This window comes from Salmo salar, chromosome ssa05 (genome assembly GCF_905237065.1).
Source record: "Salmo salar chromosome ssa05, Ssal_v3.1, whole genome shotgun sequence".
In the NCBI taxonomy this organism is placed as follows: Eukaryota; Metazoa; Chordata; class Actinopteri; order Salmoniformes; family Salmonidae; genus Salmo; species Salmo salar.
In genome coordinates, this window is record NC_059446.1 from 82,915,629 (window position 1) to 82,936,109 (window position 20,481).

Sequence of the window (20,481 nt, forward strand, 5' to 3'; positions counted from 1 at the left end):
CCAGTCAGTTTTGTTGTGACAAGGTAGGGGTGGTATACAGAAGATGGTGCCGAAGAACATGGCTGATGTTTTACATTCTCCCAACCAATTGTGCTATTTTGTTCATTTTTGTTCGACGAGAAGGATATCCTGCTTTCAATGGAACAGGCCCAGATCTCCGCCTTTTGCATAAAGAAAAGACGCAGGAAAAGGGGCCGCAGATCGGGCAGCCTTCTGAGAATCCGTAGGCGAGCGAGTTACTCCCACTGCCATCCGTTCTTCTTGCTAACATGCAATCATTGGCAAATAAAATTGATGACCTACGATTAAGATTATCCTACCAACGGGACATTAAAAACTGTAACATCTTATGTTTCACCGAGACGTGGCTGAGCGACGATACAGACAATATAGAGCTACCGGGATTTTTCATGCACCGGCAGAACAGAGACGCTACCTCTGGTAAGACGAGGGGTGGGGGTGTGTGTCTATTTGTCAATAACAGCTGGTGCGTGATGTCTAATATTAAACAAGTCTCGAGGTATTGCTCGCCTGAGGTATGATAAGCTGTAGACCATACTATCTACCAAGAGAGTTCTCATCTATATTATTCGTAAGCCGTCTATTTACCACCACAGAACGAAGCTGGCACTAAGACCGATCTCTACCAACTCTTTAAGGCCATAAGCGAAGAAGAAAATACTCACCCAGAAGCGGCGCTCCTAGTGGCAGGGGACTTTAATGCAGGCAAACTTAAATCAGTTTAACCAAATTGTACCAGCAAATCACATGTGCAACCAGAGAAAAAAAAGGTAATTACTCCACACAGATACATACAAAGCTCTCCCCCACCCACCATTTGGCAAATTTGACCATAATTCTATCCTCCTGAATCCTGTTTACAAGCAAAAACTAAAGCAGGAAGTACCAGTGACTCGCTCAATACGGAAGTGGTCAGATGACGTGGATGCTACACTACAGGACTGTTTTGCTAGCACAGACTGTAATATGTTCCGGGATTCATCCAATGGCACTGAGGAGTACACTACCTCAGTCATCGGCTTCATCAATAAGTGCATCGACGACGTCCTCCCCACAGTGACTGTACGTACATATCCCAACCTGAAGCCATGGATTACAGGCAACATCTGCATCGAGTTAAAGGCTAGAGCTGCCGCTTTCAATGAGCGGGAGACTAATCCGGACACTTATAAGAAATCCCGCTTTGTGCAATATAGAAAATAGTAAAAATAAAGAAAAATCCTTGAAAGAGTGGGTGTGTCCAAACTTTTGAGTGGTACTGTATGTGTGCTACTTAGTAGACTTGATGTATGACATCAGTACTTCATGCTCTAATGGTTTAAGGTCAAATTCTAACTGCGGAACTGAAACCGGACCTGACGGATATTCTAGAATATTACAAATTTTTTGGAACATGGAAACAATGCTAATTCTATAGTCATTAAAGGACATGCAGTTTGATGATGGAGATTTAATCAGGGCAGTATATTAGTTTACTCTGTCCCCTATCAGTTAAGGCCTTTTTCCTTAACAGATATCATTTAGCATGCCATGTAGACCATGAGGTAGGTCCCGATGCTTCGGGATCACACAGGCCACAAACGACTAGAGGAATTGAGCTGGAACTGGAAACGGCTTCTTGGCATGGAGTTGGAAGAAAAACTCACAAGCCTGACGAGCCCTGGGGGTGTTGTTTCTCCTGGCGGTGCATTCAGGCAACACTTACAAACACGTCCTGTCCAACTAGCCTCTGAGCCTCCGGGAGCGAGCTCTCTTGCTTTATGGGCTCTGGAGCGCCGGTGGTGTGAGGGAGGCAGGCACGTAAAAAGTGTCCTGGAATCAAATAGAGAGGGGGAACAGGCGGCATCTCGGGGATGCCTGAGCCACAACGGTGGAGCTTTCTTTCTTTTAAGAGGCCAAGTTTGCCAGCCTGTCCCACTCCCACCCCATCACCCCCAGACCCCACTTCTCTGGGCCACTGCAGTTCCTCAGAATCACCTATCAGCCAGGCCAATCATTGGGCTGAGATAAAGCAGTTCCTGGTGGGGCGGCAGGGTCTTTGAACATGGCAGGGGGACACCTCCCCCAGGTCTCTTATCTCATTAAACTTGAAAAGGAGCATTTATCCTGGTGGAGCTAAGATAACAGTATGGATGACACCGCTCAAGGAGACTGACAGAGGTATAAACCCCTGGACACTATCTATCTGACTGGTTTTGGGTGTTTCATCTCTGTTTGGAGAAGGAGAAGAAGAAGGAATAGAAGGGAAGAAGAAAATGGAAGGGAAGAGAAGGTGAAGAAGAAGAGAAGAAGAGAAGAGAAGGAGAAGAAGAAGCGACGAGAAAGAGAAAAGAAAACCACTGGTTCATGTGAGAGGAAGACCAGTAGTTACTTGTTGTAGTGATGGTGGTTTTTCAGGATGATTTGGGTTGAAAAGATCCACAGTTGTATTTGTTTGATTTGAAAATCGTGTCCCAAAACCGCATTCGTTGCAAAGTACATAAACATAACTAAATGTACTTTGAATAGGTATTAAAAAATAGAGAAGCTTTTGATTTATTCTCTTCACCCCATATTACATATCTCATCATATATTAAATTACAGTTTGTCTCCAATGATGTCATGCCCACCAGCCCCACTGGACCAAACAAAGCTCAGTAGACAGGCCATCAGGCTCAGCCAACTTGGAACAAGCTTGAACAATTGGACGGTACTGCGAGTACATTTGGTTTGACAGTCTTGTGAAAATAACCTCAGCCCAAACCCTGGAGAACTGGGCACACAGAGGCCTCCAACATAAATGAGTCCACTACAGTCAGTCTCCAGTCTACCAGAGCACTATGTCTTTAAAGTTCCAGGTGGTCTTTTTGACACTAGCTAGCAGACAAACACAGTGTCTACTTTATTTGCTGCCAGTGGTGTCTCTGCTGTAATGTCAGTGTCCCACACCTCCAGCATTGGTACGAGCAAATGGAAAGAAAAACAGCCCGTTGTATTACGGCTTCCAAGTGGATGCCAGCATCGCAAAAATCCCCTCACATCCACACGAGAAATCTGGAAAACTTCAATGCTGTGCCGTACTATTAATCTACTTCCATTTCAGCTGTGCAAGTGGCTTTCACATAGCATAGGGTTTGATCAGACAACTGAGAATAATAAACAGGGTTTTAGTCAGGAAATAGAAACACGGTGTATAAACTCTTCACCGAACAGCTAACTTTATGCTATCGTTAGCATGAAAAGTAAAAACATAGACAGTTATATGAACTGGTACGATTGTGTGGCAATCGTGCCTCATCTAGTTGATTTTTGAAATGAATGAATACATTTTATTTAACATTTATTTCACTGGGCAAGTCAGTTAAGAACAAATTCTTATTTACAATGACGACCTACCCCGGGAAAACCCTTCCCCAACCCGGACGATGGTGGGCCAATTGTGCACCGCCCTATGGGATTCCTGATCAAGGTCGGTTGTGAATCAGGCAAGGATTGAACCCAGGTCTGTAATGACTTCTCTAGTGACGCCGCTTTTAATGAAACCAAAGCTAACCAAATTACCTGAAGTCTCAGCCTCAGTTCTATCATCTTTTCTAACAAACTGACCCAAGGAACTTGGTTCCAAAAACTTTTAATACAGGGGCCAATGTTATACCATATGTTTTCACACAGTTAGCTAAAACAGTCCTTAGTACTTTGCCAAAAATAAGCAAGAAAATAAACTTTTGCTATGAGTATATGAAAGGAAATTAGAGTAAGGTAATATTAAAACTGATTGATAATGAGAAGAAAGACGGACGGACGGACAGATGGACAGAGACAGAGAGAGAATGACAGAAGCCCTTTTAACATGCGTCCTTCGCCCTGATCTTGTCCTGATCTCATCCGTTTACACTTACAAGATCTGATCACAATCAGATCCCAATTCGTCTTTTAATCATCTACACCTGTCTAAAAATGTTGGTAATATCTCGACAAAGGCCTTATGTTAGAACAAGGTATGAACAGGGCTAGAGAGACAGAGAGACTGACAATAGTGTTGTAGTCCACTACTCTGCCTTCCTACTGACAACTGGACCTCAGGCTATCTTGGTTTTCTCTGCTCCCAGCCAGGCGACGTCCCATATCCTGCTGACAGAGCCCCAGGAGGCAGGACTCCTCATGGGAACCCTCCAGCTCATTATTTAGGCCTCAGCACAGACAGGGGTTCTGTCCCAAATGGACCCTGTTCCCTATATCAGGGCTTCTCCAAGTGGGGTACTGCAGCTAGATCTCAAAATATATTACAAATAAATAGATTTTGATTTACATACAGTATACATTTTTATATGAATAGTACAAAGAACAAAAAATGTACCCAATTTTGGCCAAAGGATCCGTGGAATAAGTTTATGGTGTGTATTACAATGTAACAATATAATTACAATGTAACATTATTCACCTAAAATGTATGTTTTTAACCCTGGGCAGCATGGGCTTGTGAGGCTCACAGGGATATTAGTATCTACAGTAATTATACATTTTTCCACTCACTATGTCTTTTTTTTATATACATAAATGCAATGTAATTGAAGCTTTAAAACTGCAACATTTTATCACTGCCTCATGAAAAAAAAGTAGAATTGCAGGATATTATTGTTAAAGCTGCAACAACAAAAAATCTTTACCCATGACAAAATGTGTAGAATTACAGAAAATCTGCTTGAAAACGACAATATTTTCTCTCTGATGCCAAAAGGCAGGACTTTAAAATGTTCCTTCCCAGGGCCCAAGATTTGGTTCGACCGGTCATGCACTGCCGAAGTCAAAGTAAAACGCCTTATAGTAAGTAGTACACTATATAGGGATAGGAATGCCATTTGGGACGCACTAGGGACCAAATTCAGGGAATTTGAGGTGCTTTGGGAGAGATTAATTGACAGGAAGTGTATCATCATCTATCACACACGCACACGCACCCACACACAACATCCCAAACTTTAGAGCACACTATGCTCTCCTTATGAAGACCCACCCTGCACACTATAGCTCGGTGCAGAGAGGAAATAGGTATGTTTCTTGCTTCCTCCCCTGCTTGGCCACCCTTTAAAAACGCTTGTTTGCTTTTACAACTGGGTCTGTGGGCACCTTGGGGAGGGCTGGTGTAGATAGATGGGGACTCCATTATTTGTTCTGCCTTTGTAACAGCTCATTTAAAACAACAAGGGCAAGAGGCCCCAAGACAGATGGCATCAACTTAAAAAATAATCAAGGTTTAATTTGACTCTGAATACTTCCCAATAACATTACACCTTCGTGAATGTTCCGGAACAGGTATCTGGAAGCTTTGAGGGAAGAAGGCTGAAACTGAAAGAAGAAGAAATGGTTGCTCAATATTTGCTACATTTGCAGCAGTTACTTGGGCTACAAAAATGTCACTGGAGACAAATAACAACCATCCCAAACAGGCTACCTTAAATTGCAGAAAGCTGCTCAAGTGTCTGGTTCAACGGTCTGAGCCGTGATCTTTCCTATTGTCATCATTGCGTGTAGTGTGAAATATATCAAGTCTTACCAGTCCAAGAAAGAACTAAGCCTGGGTGTGAAATTGCTTAAGCTCAGTTTAAGTCTCAGTGCAAGTCATACATATCACGCTCTCCTAGCCTAGCCTCACCTTGTCTTGACTGCTGTAATGCTGCAGCTAGGAGCCTCTCCGCTCACATTAAAGAGCTGCTTAGAAAGCCCCTTAAGCTCTCCTTTAAAGGGTTACACAGATCCCAGAGAAATGAGGAGCTGGCCTGTGTTTAGTGGGTTATGTGACTGAGTGTGGGAAAGTGGGCTAATGGTTTAGTTTAGGGGGAGACATCTGAGATGTACAATAACATGAACACAGTCTTGTGTTGGGTCTTGAATGTGAAAAATGAAAATCTATGTCCCAAAATAAGGCTATGGGAAGTTGGAAGTATAGACTTAAGCTGTATGACATGTTAGAAACATCATCTACAAAGACCAGAAAGTTGCACAGTAGGGGAATGAACTTTATTTTATAAAAGAAAGGTTTGTAGCACAAGGCAGAAAAAAAGAGAACAAACGCAAACAGCTATGAACAGAATCCAGGGACCCCCCACGGGTAGAGAAGGGGCCCCGTTACAGCCCAATCAAAGAAGCAAGGGAACAAGACTGACATTGTTCCGATTGAAAGTGATTTTTACACTAGAAACATTAGAATGGGTTGAGCTAAATGTACAGTATGAGTCAGACAGGCAGACAGACAGACTGACAGACATAGTTTATGTCTTTCACAGGAACCCAAACACAGAACCCCATACTAACATTTTATACATTGACAAGACAAACGAAACAGGAAAAAAAAGTTACAGCTTTGCAATACATTGATTGACCACTTTAAGTCGACATGTTGCATGGGGCAATTTCAAGAGGAAGTCAGGGTTGGGGGTTGGGGAGAAGGAGAGAGGTCCCATCTTGTTTTTTATTTTATTGAAGTAACATCAAACCTGCGTGTGGAGGTAAGCATGTCACTGGGGAGTATGAAGGAAGCGATTCCCTTTAAAAAAGGGTCTCCCTTAACCATATCCCCAGTCGCTTTGTAATTCGCCTTGACAGTAAATCAATTCTCAAGCCTGGCCCCTTGGACTCCTACAACCCTGGGTCCTCCTCTCCCCTAACATTCCTGCACACATGAATCATTCCGACTCCTGGCTTCTAGAAGGCATTTCCTGCCCGCCCTCTACTCTCTCCTCTCCTTCTCCCTCTTTCTCTCTCTCTCTCTCTCTCTCTCTCTCTCTCTCTCTCTCTCTCTCTCCCTCTACTTTTCTCTCTCTCTGTCTCTCTTTCTCTCCTTCTCCCTCTTTCTCTCTCTCTCTCTTTCTCTCCTTCTCTCTCTCTCTCTCTCTCTCCCTCTCTCGTTATTTCTCTTCTTCTATTTCTCGCTCTCTCACTTTCTCCCTCTCCTTCTCTCTCTCTCAATCTCTCTCTCTCTCGCTCCCTCTCTCCCTCTTTCTCTCCCTCTCTTTCTCTCTGTTAGTGATTCCTCTGCTGAAAGTTGTGCAGGAACCTGGCTGAGCTTGATTTGGACCCTGAAGGGAGGAGGAGGAGGAGGAAGAGGAGGATGATGAGGATTAGGATGATATGGCATCTCAACACAGGACCGTGGCAAACCAGGATGATTTTGTTGTTTTGTTCTTGCTATATTCCCTATATAGCACAGAACTTTTAACCTGAGGCCTATGGGATGCCCATTTGAGAAGCAGACCTGGTCCTATGGTCTGATGGAGCAGACTGCCTGCACCATCCATCCATCCATCCATCCATTTATCCATCCATTTATCCATCCATTTATCCATCCATTTATCCATCCATCCATCCATCCATCCATCCATCCATCCATCCATCCATTCATCCACTGATTTAGCATTTGCTCCTCCACTCTGCAGTACTGTACATCAATAAACAGTCTCATTCCCAGTGTAAGCTGGCTGTAGTCAGTGCTAAGGGTGGGTTGTGTTGTGTTAAGGTTGAACAATACATTCTCTCTCATACAGACATGAGCATGCTTCCTTATTTTCATGTCATTTTCAGAGACCACTGAACACAGAACATCACAGCTTTTTGGAGAATGACGGAGAATATGACGTTTTACTTTTTCTTTTTGAATAAAACAACAACAGTCAGCAAGTCAAAGTTGAAGTGAATTGATGACATAAATGTTACACTATGGGAACATAAAATGGCATTCATAAACTGTACAACGGTAAAACTTTCCCTCCCTTCTAGAATATTCTCTTACGCTAAATCTACTGTATACATACATATTACATTATGTCAATTGAGCAGAACCTGAAAACAATCAAAGCAGTTCCTTAGAAGTAAAAAAAGAAGGAGCATTCTTCTAGTAAATCTTCTCTTCATGTTATATACAGCACGGTGAAACATACTTTACATTACAGATCACTTCACAAAGTTCACAAACAGAGAGTCAGTCTGGTGGGGGTTTGGGGTGCGGCTGCACTTCACTGAGACAGCGTCACATCTCAGGGCAGGGAGAGGATTGCCTGGGGAGTCCTAGTTGGCTCTGTGTGTGTGTTGGCTGCAGGTGTGTGTGTGTGTGTGTGTGTGTGTGTGTGTGTGTGTGTGTGTGTGTGTGTGTGTGTGTGTGTGTGTGTGTGTGTGTGTGTGTGTGTGTGTACGTATGCGTCTCTGAATGTCGCAGTGTGTGATCTCCTTCATCTTCTGCACCCCTCTCAGATCATAGCTCTTATCACCAGCTGACCTTTAACCTGGTGGAGTGAGGCACTCTGCTCCGCCGCTAGGTTCTGATTGGACAGGGACTCGTCCTCGCTGTCGATTGGCTCCTCTTTGACCTTTATGACCCCCAGGCGGTGGTGGGCCTCTACGATGGAGGACAGCTCCCCGAGAGAGCTGTTGCTGCCACTGCTGCTGCTGGAACGAAGGGTGTGTTTCTGGATCACGCCACCAGGGGGCATCCTGTCCTCCTGCATGTCCATCCTCTCATCCTCCATCCTCCGGGTGTTGTCCTCCTCCTCCTCTGACTCCTGCAGGTGTGGGTTGACCAGGGAGCTGGGCTGACGGAGTTGCTCAATGGACTTGGACAGCAGCTGCAGAGAGGTACAGCATCAGACGTAATTTAGTTATAATGCTCAACAGACTCATTATTATGAGATTATTATTTATTATAATCTCATTAATATGAGATTCATTATTATTTCACAATTCATCTTTACGTTGTATTATGAGTTTGACCTAGCCAGTAGAGAGGAGGGTGTTCTGTGCAAAGCAGCACAAGTCAAATTCATCCAACATAACACTACATTTCCGCATAAATAAGGCTACACCGAGAATGCAGTCACTGGTGCTGGCTCCTTAAGAGCATGTCTCAGACAGTACTATGAGGTGCTGCTACGGGTTTCATGTCTCAACATCTAGTCAAGCTTTATTTGTTAGACAACAGAAAGTGGAGCAATCACTTAAACACCTTAACCCTTGACAGCTGGTAAGATAGCACAAACACTTTGGCTTAAGAACGTAGGCCTGGTATAAATATCTCTCCGGCAGAGAATTAGCCTCTTTATCTTGGTATTAGTCAACGCTTTTTATACCTCCCTCTAAAATCTTCTCTAAGCTCTTGTAAATGTCCATTAGTGATTAGTGGCCCCTATTCTTGCAGGTAAAACCTTACAAAATACCAAGCTTGCAAAACAATCCTGCGCCATTGTGCTACTGTTATTCCTACCATTACTGGTGCTGCTACTGCTACCAATACTACTACTACTGCTGCTGCTGCTACTGTTACCACTACCGCTAATGCTAACTCTACTGCTGCTGTTACCACTACCGCTAATGCTAACGCTATTGCAGCTACCGTTACCACTACCGCTAATGTTAACGCTACTGCTACTGCTGCTTCTGTTACTGTTACCACTACAACTAACGCTTCTGTTACTACTGCTGTTGCTACTGCTACCACTACCACTACTGCTACTACTGCTACTGTTACCACTACCGCTACTACTGCTACTGTTACCACTACCGCTACTACCACTACCACTGCAGCTACTACTGCTACTGTTACCACTACCGCTACTACTGCTACTGTTACCACTACCGCTACTACTGCTACTGTTACCACTACCACTAGTACTGCTACTGTTACCACTACCGCTAACGCTACTGCTACTACTGTTGCTGCTACTACTACCACTACCGCTACTGCTGCTACTGTTACTGTTACCGCTACCGCTACTACTGCTACTGTTACCACTACCGCTACTACTGCTACTACGCTACTGTTACTACTGCTGCTGCTACCACTACCGCTACTACTGTTACCACTACCACTACTACTGCTACTGTTACAACTACCACTACCATTACCGCTACTACTGCTACCACTACCACTACTACCGCTACTATTGCTGCTGCTACTGTTACCACTACCACTACCGCTACTGTTACCACTACCACTACCACTACCGCTACTACTCCTACTGCTACTACTACCACTACTACCACTACTATTGCTGCTGCTACTGTTACAACTACCACTACCATTACCGCTACTACTGCTACCACTACCACCACTACTACCGCTACTATTGCTGCTGCTACTGTTACCACTACCACTACCGCTACTTTTGCTGCTGCTACTGTTGCCACTACCACTACCGCTACAACTGCTGCTGCTACTGCTACAGCTACTGTTACCACTACCGCTACTGTTACCACTACCACTACCACTACCGCTACTGTTACCTCTACCACTACCACTACCACTACCGCTACTGTTACCACTACCACTACCACTACCGCTACTGTTACCACTACCACTACCACTACCGCTACTACTGCTACTGCTACCACTACTTCCACTACTATTGCTGCTGCTACTGTTACCACTACCACTACCGCTACTTTTGCTGCTGCTACAGTTACCACTACCACTACCGCTACTATTGCTACTGTTACTGTTACCGCTACCGCTACTACTGCTACTGTTACCACTACCGCTACTACTGCTACTACGCTACTGTTACTACTGCTGCTGCTACCACTACCGCTACTACTGTTACCACTACCACTACTACTGCTACTGTTACAACTACCACTACCATTACCGCTACTACTGCTACCACTACCACTACTACCGCTACTATTGCTGCTGCTACTGTTACCACTACCACTACCGCTACTGTTACCACTACCACTACCACTACCGCTACTACTCCTACTGCTACTACTACCACTACTACCACTACTATTGCTGCTGCTACTGTTACAACTACCACTACCATTACCGCTACTACTGCTACCACTACCACCACTACTACCGCTACTATTGCTGCTGCTACTGTTACCACTACCACTACCGCTACTTTTGCTGCTGCTACTGTTGCCACTACCACTACCGCTACAACTGCTGCTGCTACTGCTACAGCTACTGTTACCACTACTGTTACCACTACCACTACCACTACCGCTACTGTTACCTCTACCACTACCACTACCACTACCGCTACTGTTACCACTACCACTACCACTACCGCTACTGTTACCACTACCACTACCACTACCGCTGCTACTGCTACTGCTACCACTACTTCCACTACTATTGCTGCTGCTACTGTTACCACTACCACTACCGCTACTTTTGCTGCTGCTACAGTTACCTCTACCACTACCGCTACTATTGCTGCTGCTACTGTTACCACTACCACTACCACTACTATTGCTGCTGCTACTGTTACCACTACCACTACCGCTACAACTGCTGCTGCTACTGCTACCACTACTACTATTGCTGCTGTTACCACTACCACTACCGCTACTATTGCTGCTGCTACTGTTACCACTACCACTACCGCTACTGCTACTGTTACCACTACCACTACCGCTACAACTGCTGCTGCTACTGCTACCACTACTACTACTGCTACTGCTACCACTACCACTACTACTATTGCTGCTGCTACCACTACCACTACCGCTACTGTTACCACTACCACTACCACTACCGCTACTACTGCTACTGCTACCACTACTTCCACTACTATTGCTGCTGCTACTGTTACCACTACCACTACCGCTGCTGCTACTGTTACCACTTCCGCTACCGCTGCTGCTACTGTTACCACTACCGCTACTGCTACTGTTACCACTACCGCTACTACTGCTACTGCTACCACTACCGCTACTACTGCTACTGCTACCACTACCACTACTACCACTACTATTGCTGCTGCTACTGTTACCACTACCACTACTATTGCTGCTGCTACTGTTACCAAAACCACTACCGCTACTGTTGCTGCTTCTACTGTTACCACTTCCGCTACCGCTGCTGCTACTGTTACCACTTCCGCTACCGCTGCTGCTACTGTTACCACTACCGCTACTGCTACTGTTACCATTACCGCTACTACTGCTACTGCTACCACTACCGCTACTACTACTACTGTTACCACTACCACTACCGCTACAACTGCTGCTGCTACTGCTACCACTACTACTATTGCTGCTGTTACCACTACCACTACCGCTACTATTGCTGCTGCTACTGTTACCACTACCACTACCGCTACTTTTGCTGCTGCTACAGTTACCACTACCACTACCGCTACTATTGTTGCTGCTACTGTTACCACTACCACTACCACTACTATTGCTGCTGCTACTGTTACCACTACCACTACCGCTACAACTGCTGCTGCTACTGCTACCACTACTACTATTGCTGCTGCTACCACTACCACTACCGCTACTATTGCTGCTGCTACTGTTACCACTACCACTACCGCTACTTTTGCTGCTGCTACAGTTACCACTACCACTACCGCTACTATTGTTGCTGCTACTGTTACCACTACCACTACCACTACTATTGCTGCTGCTACTGTTACCACTACCACTACCGCTACAACTGCTGCTGCTACTGCTACCACTACTACTATTGCTGCTGCTACCACTACCACTACCGCTACTATTGCTGCTGCTACTGTTACCACTACCACTACCGCTACTGCTACTGTTACCACTACCACTACCGCTTCTACTGCTACTGCTACCACTACCACTACTACCACTACTATTGCTGCTGCTACTGTTACCACTTCCGCTACCGCTGCTGCTACTGTTACCACTTCCGCTACCGCTGCTGCTACTGTTACCACTACTGCTACTGCTACTGTTACCACTACCGCTACTACTGCTACTGCTACCACTACCGCTACTACTGCTACTGCTACCACTACCACTACTACCACTACTATTGCTGCTGCTACTGTTACCAAAACCACTACCGCTACTGTTGCTGCTTCTACTGTTACCACTACCGCTACTGTTGCTACTGCTACTGTTACCACTACCACTACCGCTACTGTTACCACTACCGATACTATTGCTGCTGCTACTGTTACCACTACCACTACCGCTACTTTTGCTGCTGCTACTGTTACCAAAACCACTACCGCTACTGTTGCTACTGCTACTGTTACCACTACCGCTACTATTGCTGCTGCTACTGTTACCACTACCACTACCGCTACAACTGGTGCTGCTACTGCTACATCTACTGTTACCACTACCACTACCGCTACTGCTGCTAATTCAACCACTACCACTACTGCCGCTACTATTGCTGCTGCTACTGTTACCACTACCACTACCGCTACTATTGCTACAGCTACTGTTACCACTACCACTACCGCTACTGCTACCCTTTGCTACTGCTACTACAGTACAACTACTATTGCTACTGCTACTTCTACCCCTGCTGTTGCTACCTCTACTGCTACTACTACTACTGTTACTGCTACTGCTGTAAATTAATTGGGCCAATTGCTAAGATCTTTCTAAATAAACGCAGAACTCATCTCTGATTAGTGGACATTTATAACCTCCTCTTAGTGAGAGAGGTGCTTTAGTCTAAAGGATCTACTGTTATTGACCTGAGTGCTCACATCAGGGGTGATACGGTAGCTAGGGTTATTTGTTGAGATAACCATCCAATACCCCTTCCTCCAGTCAATCAAATGCACCTTCAAGCTCAAGGAATGCATGTGCATAGCTACAAATAACGCAAAACCTATTTTGAGTCACTGCATTCTTTTTGTTGTATATTGATTAAGAGGGACTAGAATCAGAACTAAGGAAGTGTTTTAAACAGCTTATGGCATCATTGGGAAGTTTGACTGGGGAGACTTAAACTGTGTAGTTAGGGGACTTTTGAGGCCCTTCCTTGTTAGTTTTAAGTGAGAGTTGCACATCTTGTTGCTCTCAGATTCCCATGGCTGTTTGAGGGCTTGTGCATTGGGACAGATCAGTGTGAAAGCAACACAATGCTGCCTTTCACTGTGTCTCTCTGGCTGTCTCTCTGTATGTCCGCCACCTCAACCACTCACTTCCCGTGGCTGAATAATTGCACTCTGCCAATGGCGAGGTCACCACAGCCTGCTCACAGAAACACAAATATTGCCACAGAGGAACAAAAGCGTGTATTCTGGGGGCTTTTTTCATTTGAACTTGGCTGAATTGAATTTCACAGGGTTTGCATGCGAATGCCACTGATGCCTTAAGCTATGATAACAGAATTAGTGCTATGGGAAGCATTTCTTCCCCTATTTGAAGTCAGGCTCAACTTGTTTACTTAGCAGAAATAGCACAGGGAGGCTGAGCCGGGTGGAAGGGCTCTGTAAACACAAAGCAGTTACCACAGACAGTTTGATAAGGCTAAATATAGCCTCAGAATTTGGGTGTATAAACCGCTTAAATTAAAATCCCCACTGGGCACACACTTGGTGATTTTAATGTATAGGTTGCATGTATTATTTACAGGCGATATGGGGTCCAGTTACTCTCCGGGGATTTTAGTGTACAGCAAAAGTACAGTAAAGGTCAGTTAGCTGATTGATGTGGATGAGTTTAGTTTTTTACATCATAATGAATGGACAGGGGGACCTGATCCTAGATACACACTCCTACTCTGCTGCTGGTACTGTTTGTTACCTTATTGATGTGGATCTGCTGCTGGTACTGTTTCTGCTTCTCCAGGAAGTGCTGGTGTTGCTGCTGGATGACCAGCTGAGCCAGGGTGCTCTGGGGCAGAGGGGCTGACTGGGTCCGGTTCAGGGGCCGGTGCTTGGGTAGCTTGGGTCTGCTGTTGGAGGAGGGCCTGTCCTTCATGGCCAGAGGGGAGTGGGGTTGGGCGGGCATGGAGCCTTGACCTGGAGGGGCAAGATGGCGGCTCTAAGATTATACATTCTAAATCTACAGTAATTCCAACTCATTTAAATCATGATCTTCATGACCACTTCTTCAACTAATTATAAGCAATGTTTAATAATTCAAATTCTCTCCCATTCAAAGTGGTGTAATTCTATTGCCCAGTAACCTGGTCAGATTGTAGTCTTGGACTGAAAAGTTCCACTGTGATTTTCCATTGAGTATGCTTTTTAGTCCAGGACTAGGCTTAATCAATGTCTGGGAAACGGGCCCTACATCTAGGTTGAAGTCTGTCTCAGTGTAAGGATAAGAACTCACCAGAGGAGGAGAGGATCTTCTGCCGTCTTATCTGTTCCTTCTGAAGGAGGTGTTGGAGCAGGGCCTGATGGCTGGGGGACACCTTGGTCTCCATGGAGGTCACCGTGGGCATGGGCACAGGCCCCAGGAGCTGCCCTGGTAGACCATGTCTGACCTCCCCAGTCTTCTCCTTCAGCCCGATGGCAGCCTGAGAGAACACAGAGACACACAGAGCAGGGGCTTAGAAATACAACTGAGGACTAAAGTTCTCACAATATAATGGTGCTTCTCTACATTCTATTAAGTTTCCATTCCAAAAAAACTGAGAAGAGTTGTCATTTAGTGTAGTTTTTTTTTCTTCAGTTTTTTTTCTGCATTATTGGCCAGAAACACTTGGTATAATGTTGTTTTCGACAATCACCTCTTCAAATGGTTACACTCTTTCTATCCAGCTGATGTACCAGACAGGTCTCAATGTAAGGAATGTGTCAGGGAGCTAAAAGTGATGTATCATGCACTGCTTTGGCCCTTATCTGGACTGGAGCTAGCTGTACTTGACCGGGCAGGGGGCCGCTGGGACGTTTTAAAAAGCTGTGATTAATGAGGTCATATAGAGAGAGATAAGAGGAGACCTGACAACAGACTCTTAACAACAATATTTATCTAAGGGGAATAAAATAATCTGGGGTTAAAGGTCGTTGCCCTGCCGCCATATGTATAATCCTGACAGCCACTGATGCTAAAGTCTTTCAACAGCCAGACAAGGCAGAGAACATCTCTCAAACTACACTTCCCTTTGTTTTTCAGTGAAAACCTGACTTTGTTATCTAAGAGTCTATTGTTGGGAAAAACCTTTTTTGAACCACCTGGCTATGTATTACAAAAGTGGTTCAATTGAAAGCGTTACAGAATGTTGTTCTACAAATTAAAGACTAGTTGATAGCTATCTACGTAACAAATGAGAAATCCTCTCTCTAATGGCCTGTGTTTGTGAGAAGGTTTAAAAGCTAGCCAGCTAGCTAACCAGGATCAGGTCAAGGGTGGCTGGTTGTACTAGCTAGCCAGGATCAGGTCATGGTGAATGGTTGTACTAGCTAGCCAGGATCAGGTCATGGTGAATGGTTGTACTAGCTAGCCAGGATCAGGTCATGGTGGCTGGTTGTACTAGCTAGCCAGGATCAGGTCATGGTGAATGGTTGTACTAGCTAGCCAGGACCAGGTCATGGTGGCTGGTTGTACTGGCTAACCAGGATCAGGTCATGGTTGCTGGTTGTACTGGCTAACCAGGATCAGGTCAAGGGTGGCTGGTTGTACTGGCTAACCAGGATCAGGTCATGGTGAATGGTTGTACTAGCTAACCAGGATCAGGTCATGGTGGCTGGTTGTACTAGCTAACCAGGATCAGGTCATGGTGGCTGGTTGTACTAGCTAACCAGGATCAGGTCATGGTGGCTGGTTGTACTAGCTAACCAGGATCAGGTCATGGTGGCTGGTTGTACTAGCTAACCAGGATCAGGTTATGGTGGCTGGTTGTACTAGCTAACCAGGAACAGGTCATGGTGGCTGGTTGTACTAGCTAAGCAGGATCAGGTCATGGTGGCTGGTTGTACTAGCTAACCAGGATCAGGTCATGGTGGCTGGTTGTACTAGCTAACCAGGATCAGGTCAAGGGTGGCTGGTTGTACTGGCTAACCAGGATCAGGTCATGGTGGCTGGTTGTACTAGCTAGCCAGGACCAGGTCATGGTGGCTGGTTGTACTAGCTAACCAGGATCAGGTCATGGTGGCTGGTTGTACTGGCTAACCAGGACCAGGTCATGGTGGCTGGTTGTACTGGCTAAGCAGGATCAGGTCATGGTGGCTGGTTGTACTAGCTGACCAGGATCAGGTCATGGTTGCTGATTGTACTAGCTAGCCAGGATCAGGTCAAGGGTGGCTGGTTGTACTGGCTAACCAGGATCAGGGCATGGTGGCTGGTTGTACTAGCTAACCAGGATCAGGTCATGGTGGCTGGTTGTACTGGCTAACCAGGACCAGGTCATGGTGGCTGGTTGTACTGGCTAACCAGGACCAGGTCATGGTGGCTGGTTGTACTAGCTAACCAGGATCAGGTCATGGTTGCTGATTGTACTAGCTAGCCAGGATCAGGTTATGGTAGCTGGTTGTACTGGCTAAGCAGGATCAGGTCATGGTGGCTGGTTGTACTAGCTGACCAGGATCAGGTCATGGTTGCTGATTGTACTAGCTAGCCAGGATCAGGTCAAGGGTGGCTGGTTGTACTGGCTAGCCAGGATCAGGGCATGGTGGCTGGTTGTACTTGCTAACCAGGATCAGGTCATGGTGGCTGGTGGTACTCACGCTGATCTGGGAGGAGGTGGCAGAGAGGCCCAGGGTGATGTTGGGTAAGGAGGGAGACGTGTATAAGCTCAGAAGGTTGGACATGGAGCCCTCTGGACGAAATAACCTAGGCTGTGATGGCCAGCGCTGAAATGACAGGAAAGAGAGGGAGGGAGAGATAGAGAGAGAAAGAGAGATAGATAGAGAGAGAGATTTAGAAAATTGGACTATGGAACATTTGAAAGAGCAACAAGAGCACTGTAATAAACTTTAATGCACTAAGACGGATGACGTTCTGGCTCCCTGCAGAAAGAAATGCGCTTTTACTGACGGATGATAAAAATGAGCGCCACTTAAAAGTGTGTCATCAAATAGTAGGATATTGTGAAGACAACATGATCAGGTATCGTTTAGCATCACCCATCCCCCCCATCCACCACAAATCTACCCTTCTCTTCCAAAGATCCCTGTACCCCGTCCCTGGTCCTCCCATCCTCCAGCCCCAGGCCTCACCCTCCTCAGGCTACTCTCTCTCCCAGAGAACATCAGTGTAGCTGGGGCATGCTTCCTGTACCCAGCAGGGCCAGCAGAGCAGCCTAGCAGCATGGGGTTCTGGAAGGGCCGTGTTTATCCTTCCAACCCCCTCTAGTATTCAGTGACCTGAACAGGGATATCCGGCCTGTATTCCACCCCAGGGACCCGTTCCCTCTGAAAAAGGATACCTAATGTAACGGTGCACAAACACGACTTGCTTTTCCAACAGGCATGAGGCCCTCGGTTAGCCCCCGCCAGTTAGCCCCCACTAACAGTCCCGCCACAGTACGTTTCATGAGAGAAAGAGTCTCAGCTTTGGGCTGATACAATAGCAATCCTGTGTGTTTATGTTGTTAGCATGTGGGTGGGTGTCTTTGGCTACCAGCGCCTGGGATATCAATTAAGCTCCACGGTTCCCCCCCTACCCCCCTCCACCCCAATGGCAGGCCTGTTACTCCCCTCTCAATGTCACTGGAGGTCCCTGAAAGAGTAAACATCGCTGGTTAAAGAAAACACAGCTGCTCTGTTAAAGATGGTTCAGAGATGTATCCTATCTGCCACCCGCTAGAATGCAGTGTTTTGTGAGGCTGGGGTCCTAGGAGAGCCCCTGCCCCGGCTAGTTACTGAGTCATGAATCTATTGGGGAAGCCTCAGAAGGAAGGGAACAACTCACAGGGCTTGGGTCAGACAGCTCAGTGACAGATATACTATGACACGCCAACAGAACGCTTAGCTTGGATTCTTTTAGACTGCTTTTGGAATCTTTTTTTGTTGTTGAATATTTGGATTGTCTTTTAGCGTAGAGTAGCTAAATAGCTTGCACGATACGTGTTGAGCAAGGGAAAAATTCAAGGTATGAAAATTGTGAATCGAGATACTGGATGAGACATTTTTTACCACAAAACCACAGGGAAACACACAGGGATCCAAGATGCTTTCTGCTCTGAGAATTTATAGAGATTGAATTGCAACGAAAATATTGCTGCCAATAATGCCTCACCATAAGAGTTCATGCCATGGATATGCAAATGCTTTGCATTTCACCCTTTATGAAAAATCAAATAAGACATAAGAAGAAAAAGGAAAATAAATAGTAAGTAGAAAGAAAAAGGTAAAGCAGGTGTGTATTACGTATGTAGACATTATGGGAGAGCTGTGTCTCTTTACTGTCAGTGTGGGGAGTCATTTCTACTGGACTGTGACAGACTGAACGGTTAGAGACAGACGGCAGGGACAACTGGCTGTTTTCATAGCTGCACACACACACACACACACACACACACACACACACACACACACACACACACACACACACACACACACACACACACACACACACACACACACACACACACACACACACACACACACACACACACACACACACACACACACACACAGGCAGGCAGACAGACAGACACCCCGTGTGAGACATGACTTAAGAAGTTCGATTTTTACCATTCAGATTATTTATCTTGAACCCACTTGAATCGATTAAAAGTCACTGTAGTGTGTAGAGGATAAATACGAGCGGTCTGGCTACTGTCCTTTAGCTTTTGCTTTGGTTGCTCTTTGGGGTTTAGGCCGGGTCACTGGGATGCACTTTGTGACAACTGCTGATGTACAAAGGGCTTTATAAAATAAAATGGATTGATTGATGGTCTGGGTCTGTACCTCGGTTTTTGTGGTGGTGGGGAGAGAGGAGGGCCCGTTCTCGGCCCCCAGGGCGCTGGAGGCTCCGATGGGAGAGCTGGGTCCTGAGCCTGGAGCACTGTTAGTGGCTGTAGAGTCTGTGAAGTGGACAGAGATAACGTTAGTGGCTGTAGAGTCTGTGAAGAGGACAGAGATAATGTTAGTGGCTGTAGAGTCTGTGAAGCGGACAGAGATAATGTTAGTGGCTGTAGAGTCTGTGAAGTGGACAGAGATAATGTTAGTGGCTGTAGAGTCTGTGAAGGGGACAGAGATAATGTTAGTGGCTGTAGAGTCTGTGAAGAGGACATAGATAATGTTAGTGGCTGTTGAGTTTGTGAAAAGGACAGAGATAATGTTAGTGGCTGTAGAGTCTGTGAAGAGGACAGAGATAATGTTAGTGGCTGTAGAGTCTGTGAAGAGGACAGAGACAATGTTAGTGGCTGTTGAGTTTGTGAAGAGGACAGAGATAATGTTAGTGGCTGTAGAGTCTGTGAAGGGGACAGAGATAATGTTAGTGGCTGTAGAGTCTGTGAAGGGGACAGAGATAATGTTAGTGGCTGTAGAGTCTGTGAAGAGGACAGAGATAATGTTAGTGACTGTAGAGTCTGTGAAGCGGACAGAGATAATGTTAGTAGCTGTAGAGTCTGTGAAGAGGACAGAGATAATGTTAGTGGCTGTAGAGTCTGTGAAGAGGACAGAGATAATGTTAGTGACTATAGAGTCTGTGAAGCAGACAGAGACAATGTTAGTGGCTGTTGAGTTTGTGAAGGGGACAGAGATAGAGATTGTTATTGGCTATAGAGAGGACAGAAAATAGACATAAAGGACCGACAGGGAAACAAGCTCCTAACACCATAATGTGTCCTTTGGCTGCACTATCACAGCTGT

General features: G+C 45.7%; 1 protein-coding gene across 10 annotated transcripts in view; it reads right to left on the minus strand.

The window, feature by feature from the left end:
• Positions 1-7,549: 7,549 nt before the first annotated feature.
• Positions 7,550-20,481, minus strand: part of LOC106593124 (histone deacetylase 9-B) — a 94,674-nt gene continuing 81,742 nt past the window's right edge. For all 10 annotated transcript variants that reach the window (XM_045719168.1, XM_045719165.1, XM_045719164.1 and 7 more), the window contains 5 exons: positions 19,576-19,691; positions 17,389-17,514; positions 15,053-15,239; positions 14,519-14,736; positions 7,550-8,616 (listed from right to left, as the gene is read on the minus strand). In XM_045719168.1, the coding sequence (XP_045575124.1) occupies positions 8,242-8,616; positions 14,519-14,736; positions 15,053-15,239; positions 17,389-17,514; positions 19,576-19,691 (1,022 nt within the window). In that variant the 3' untranslated portion in view covers positions 7,550-8,241. The remainder of the gene's footprint in view (positions 8,617-14,518; positions 14,737-15,052; positions 15,240-17,388; positions 17,515-19,575; positions 19,692-20,481) is intronic.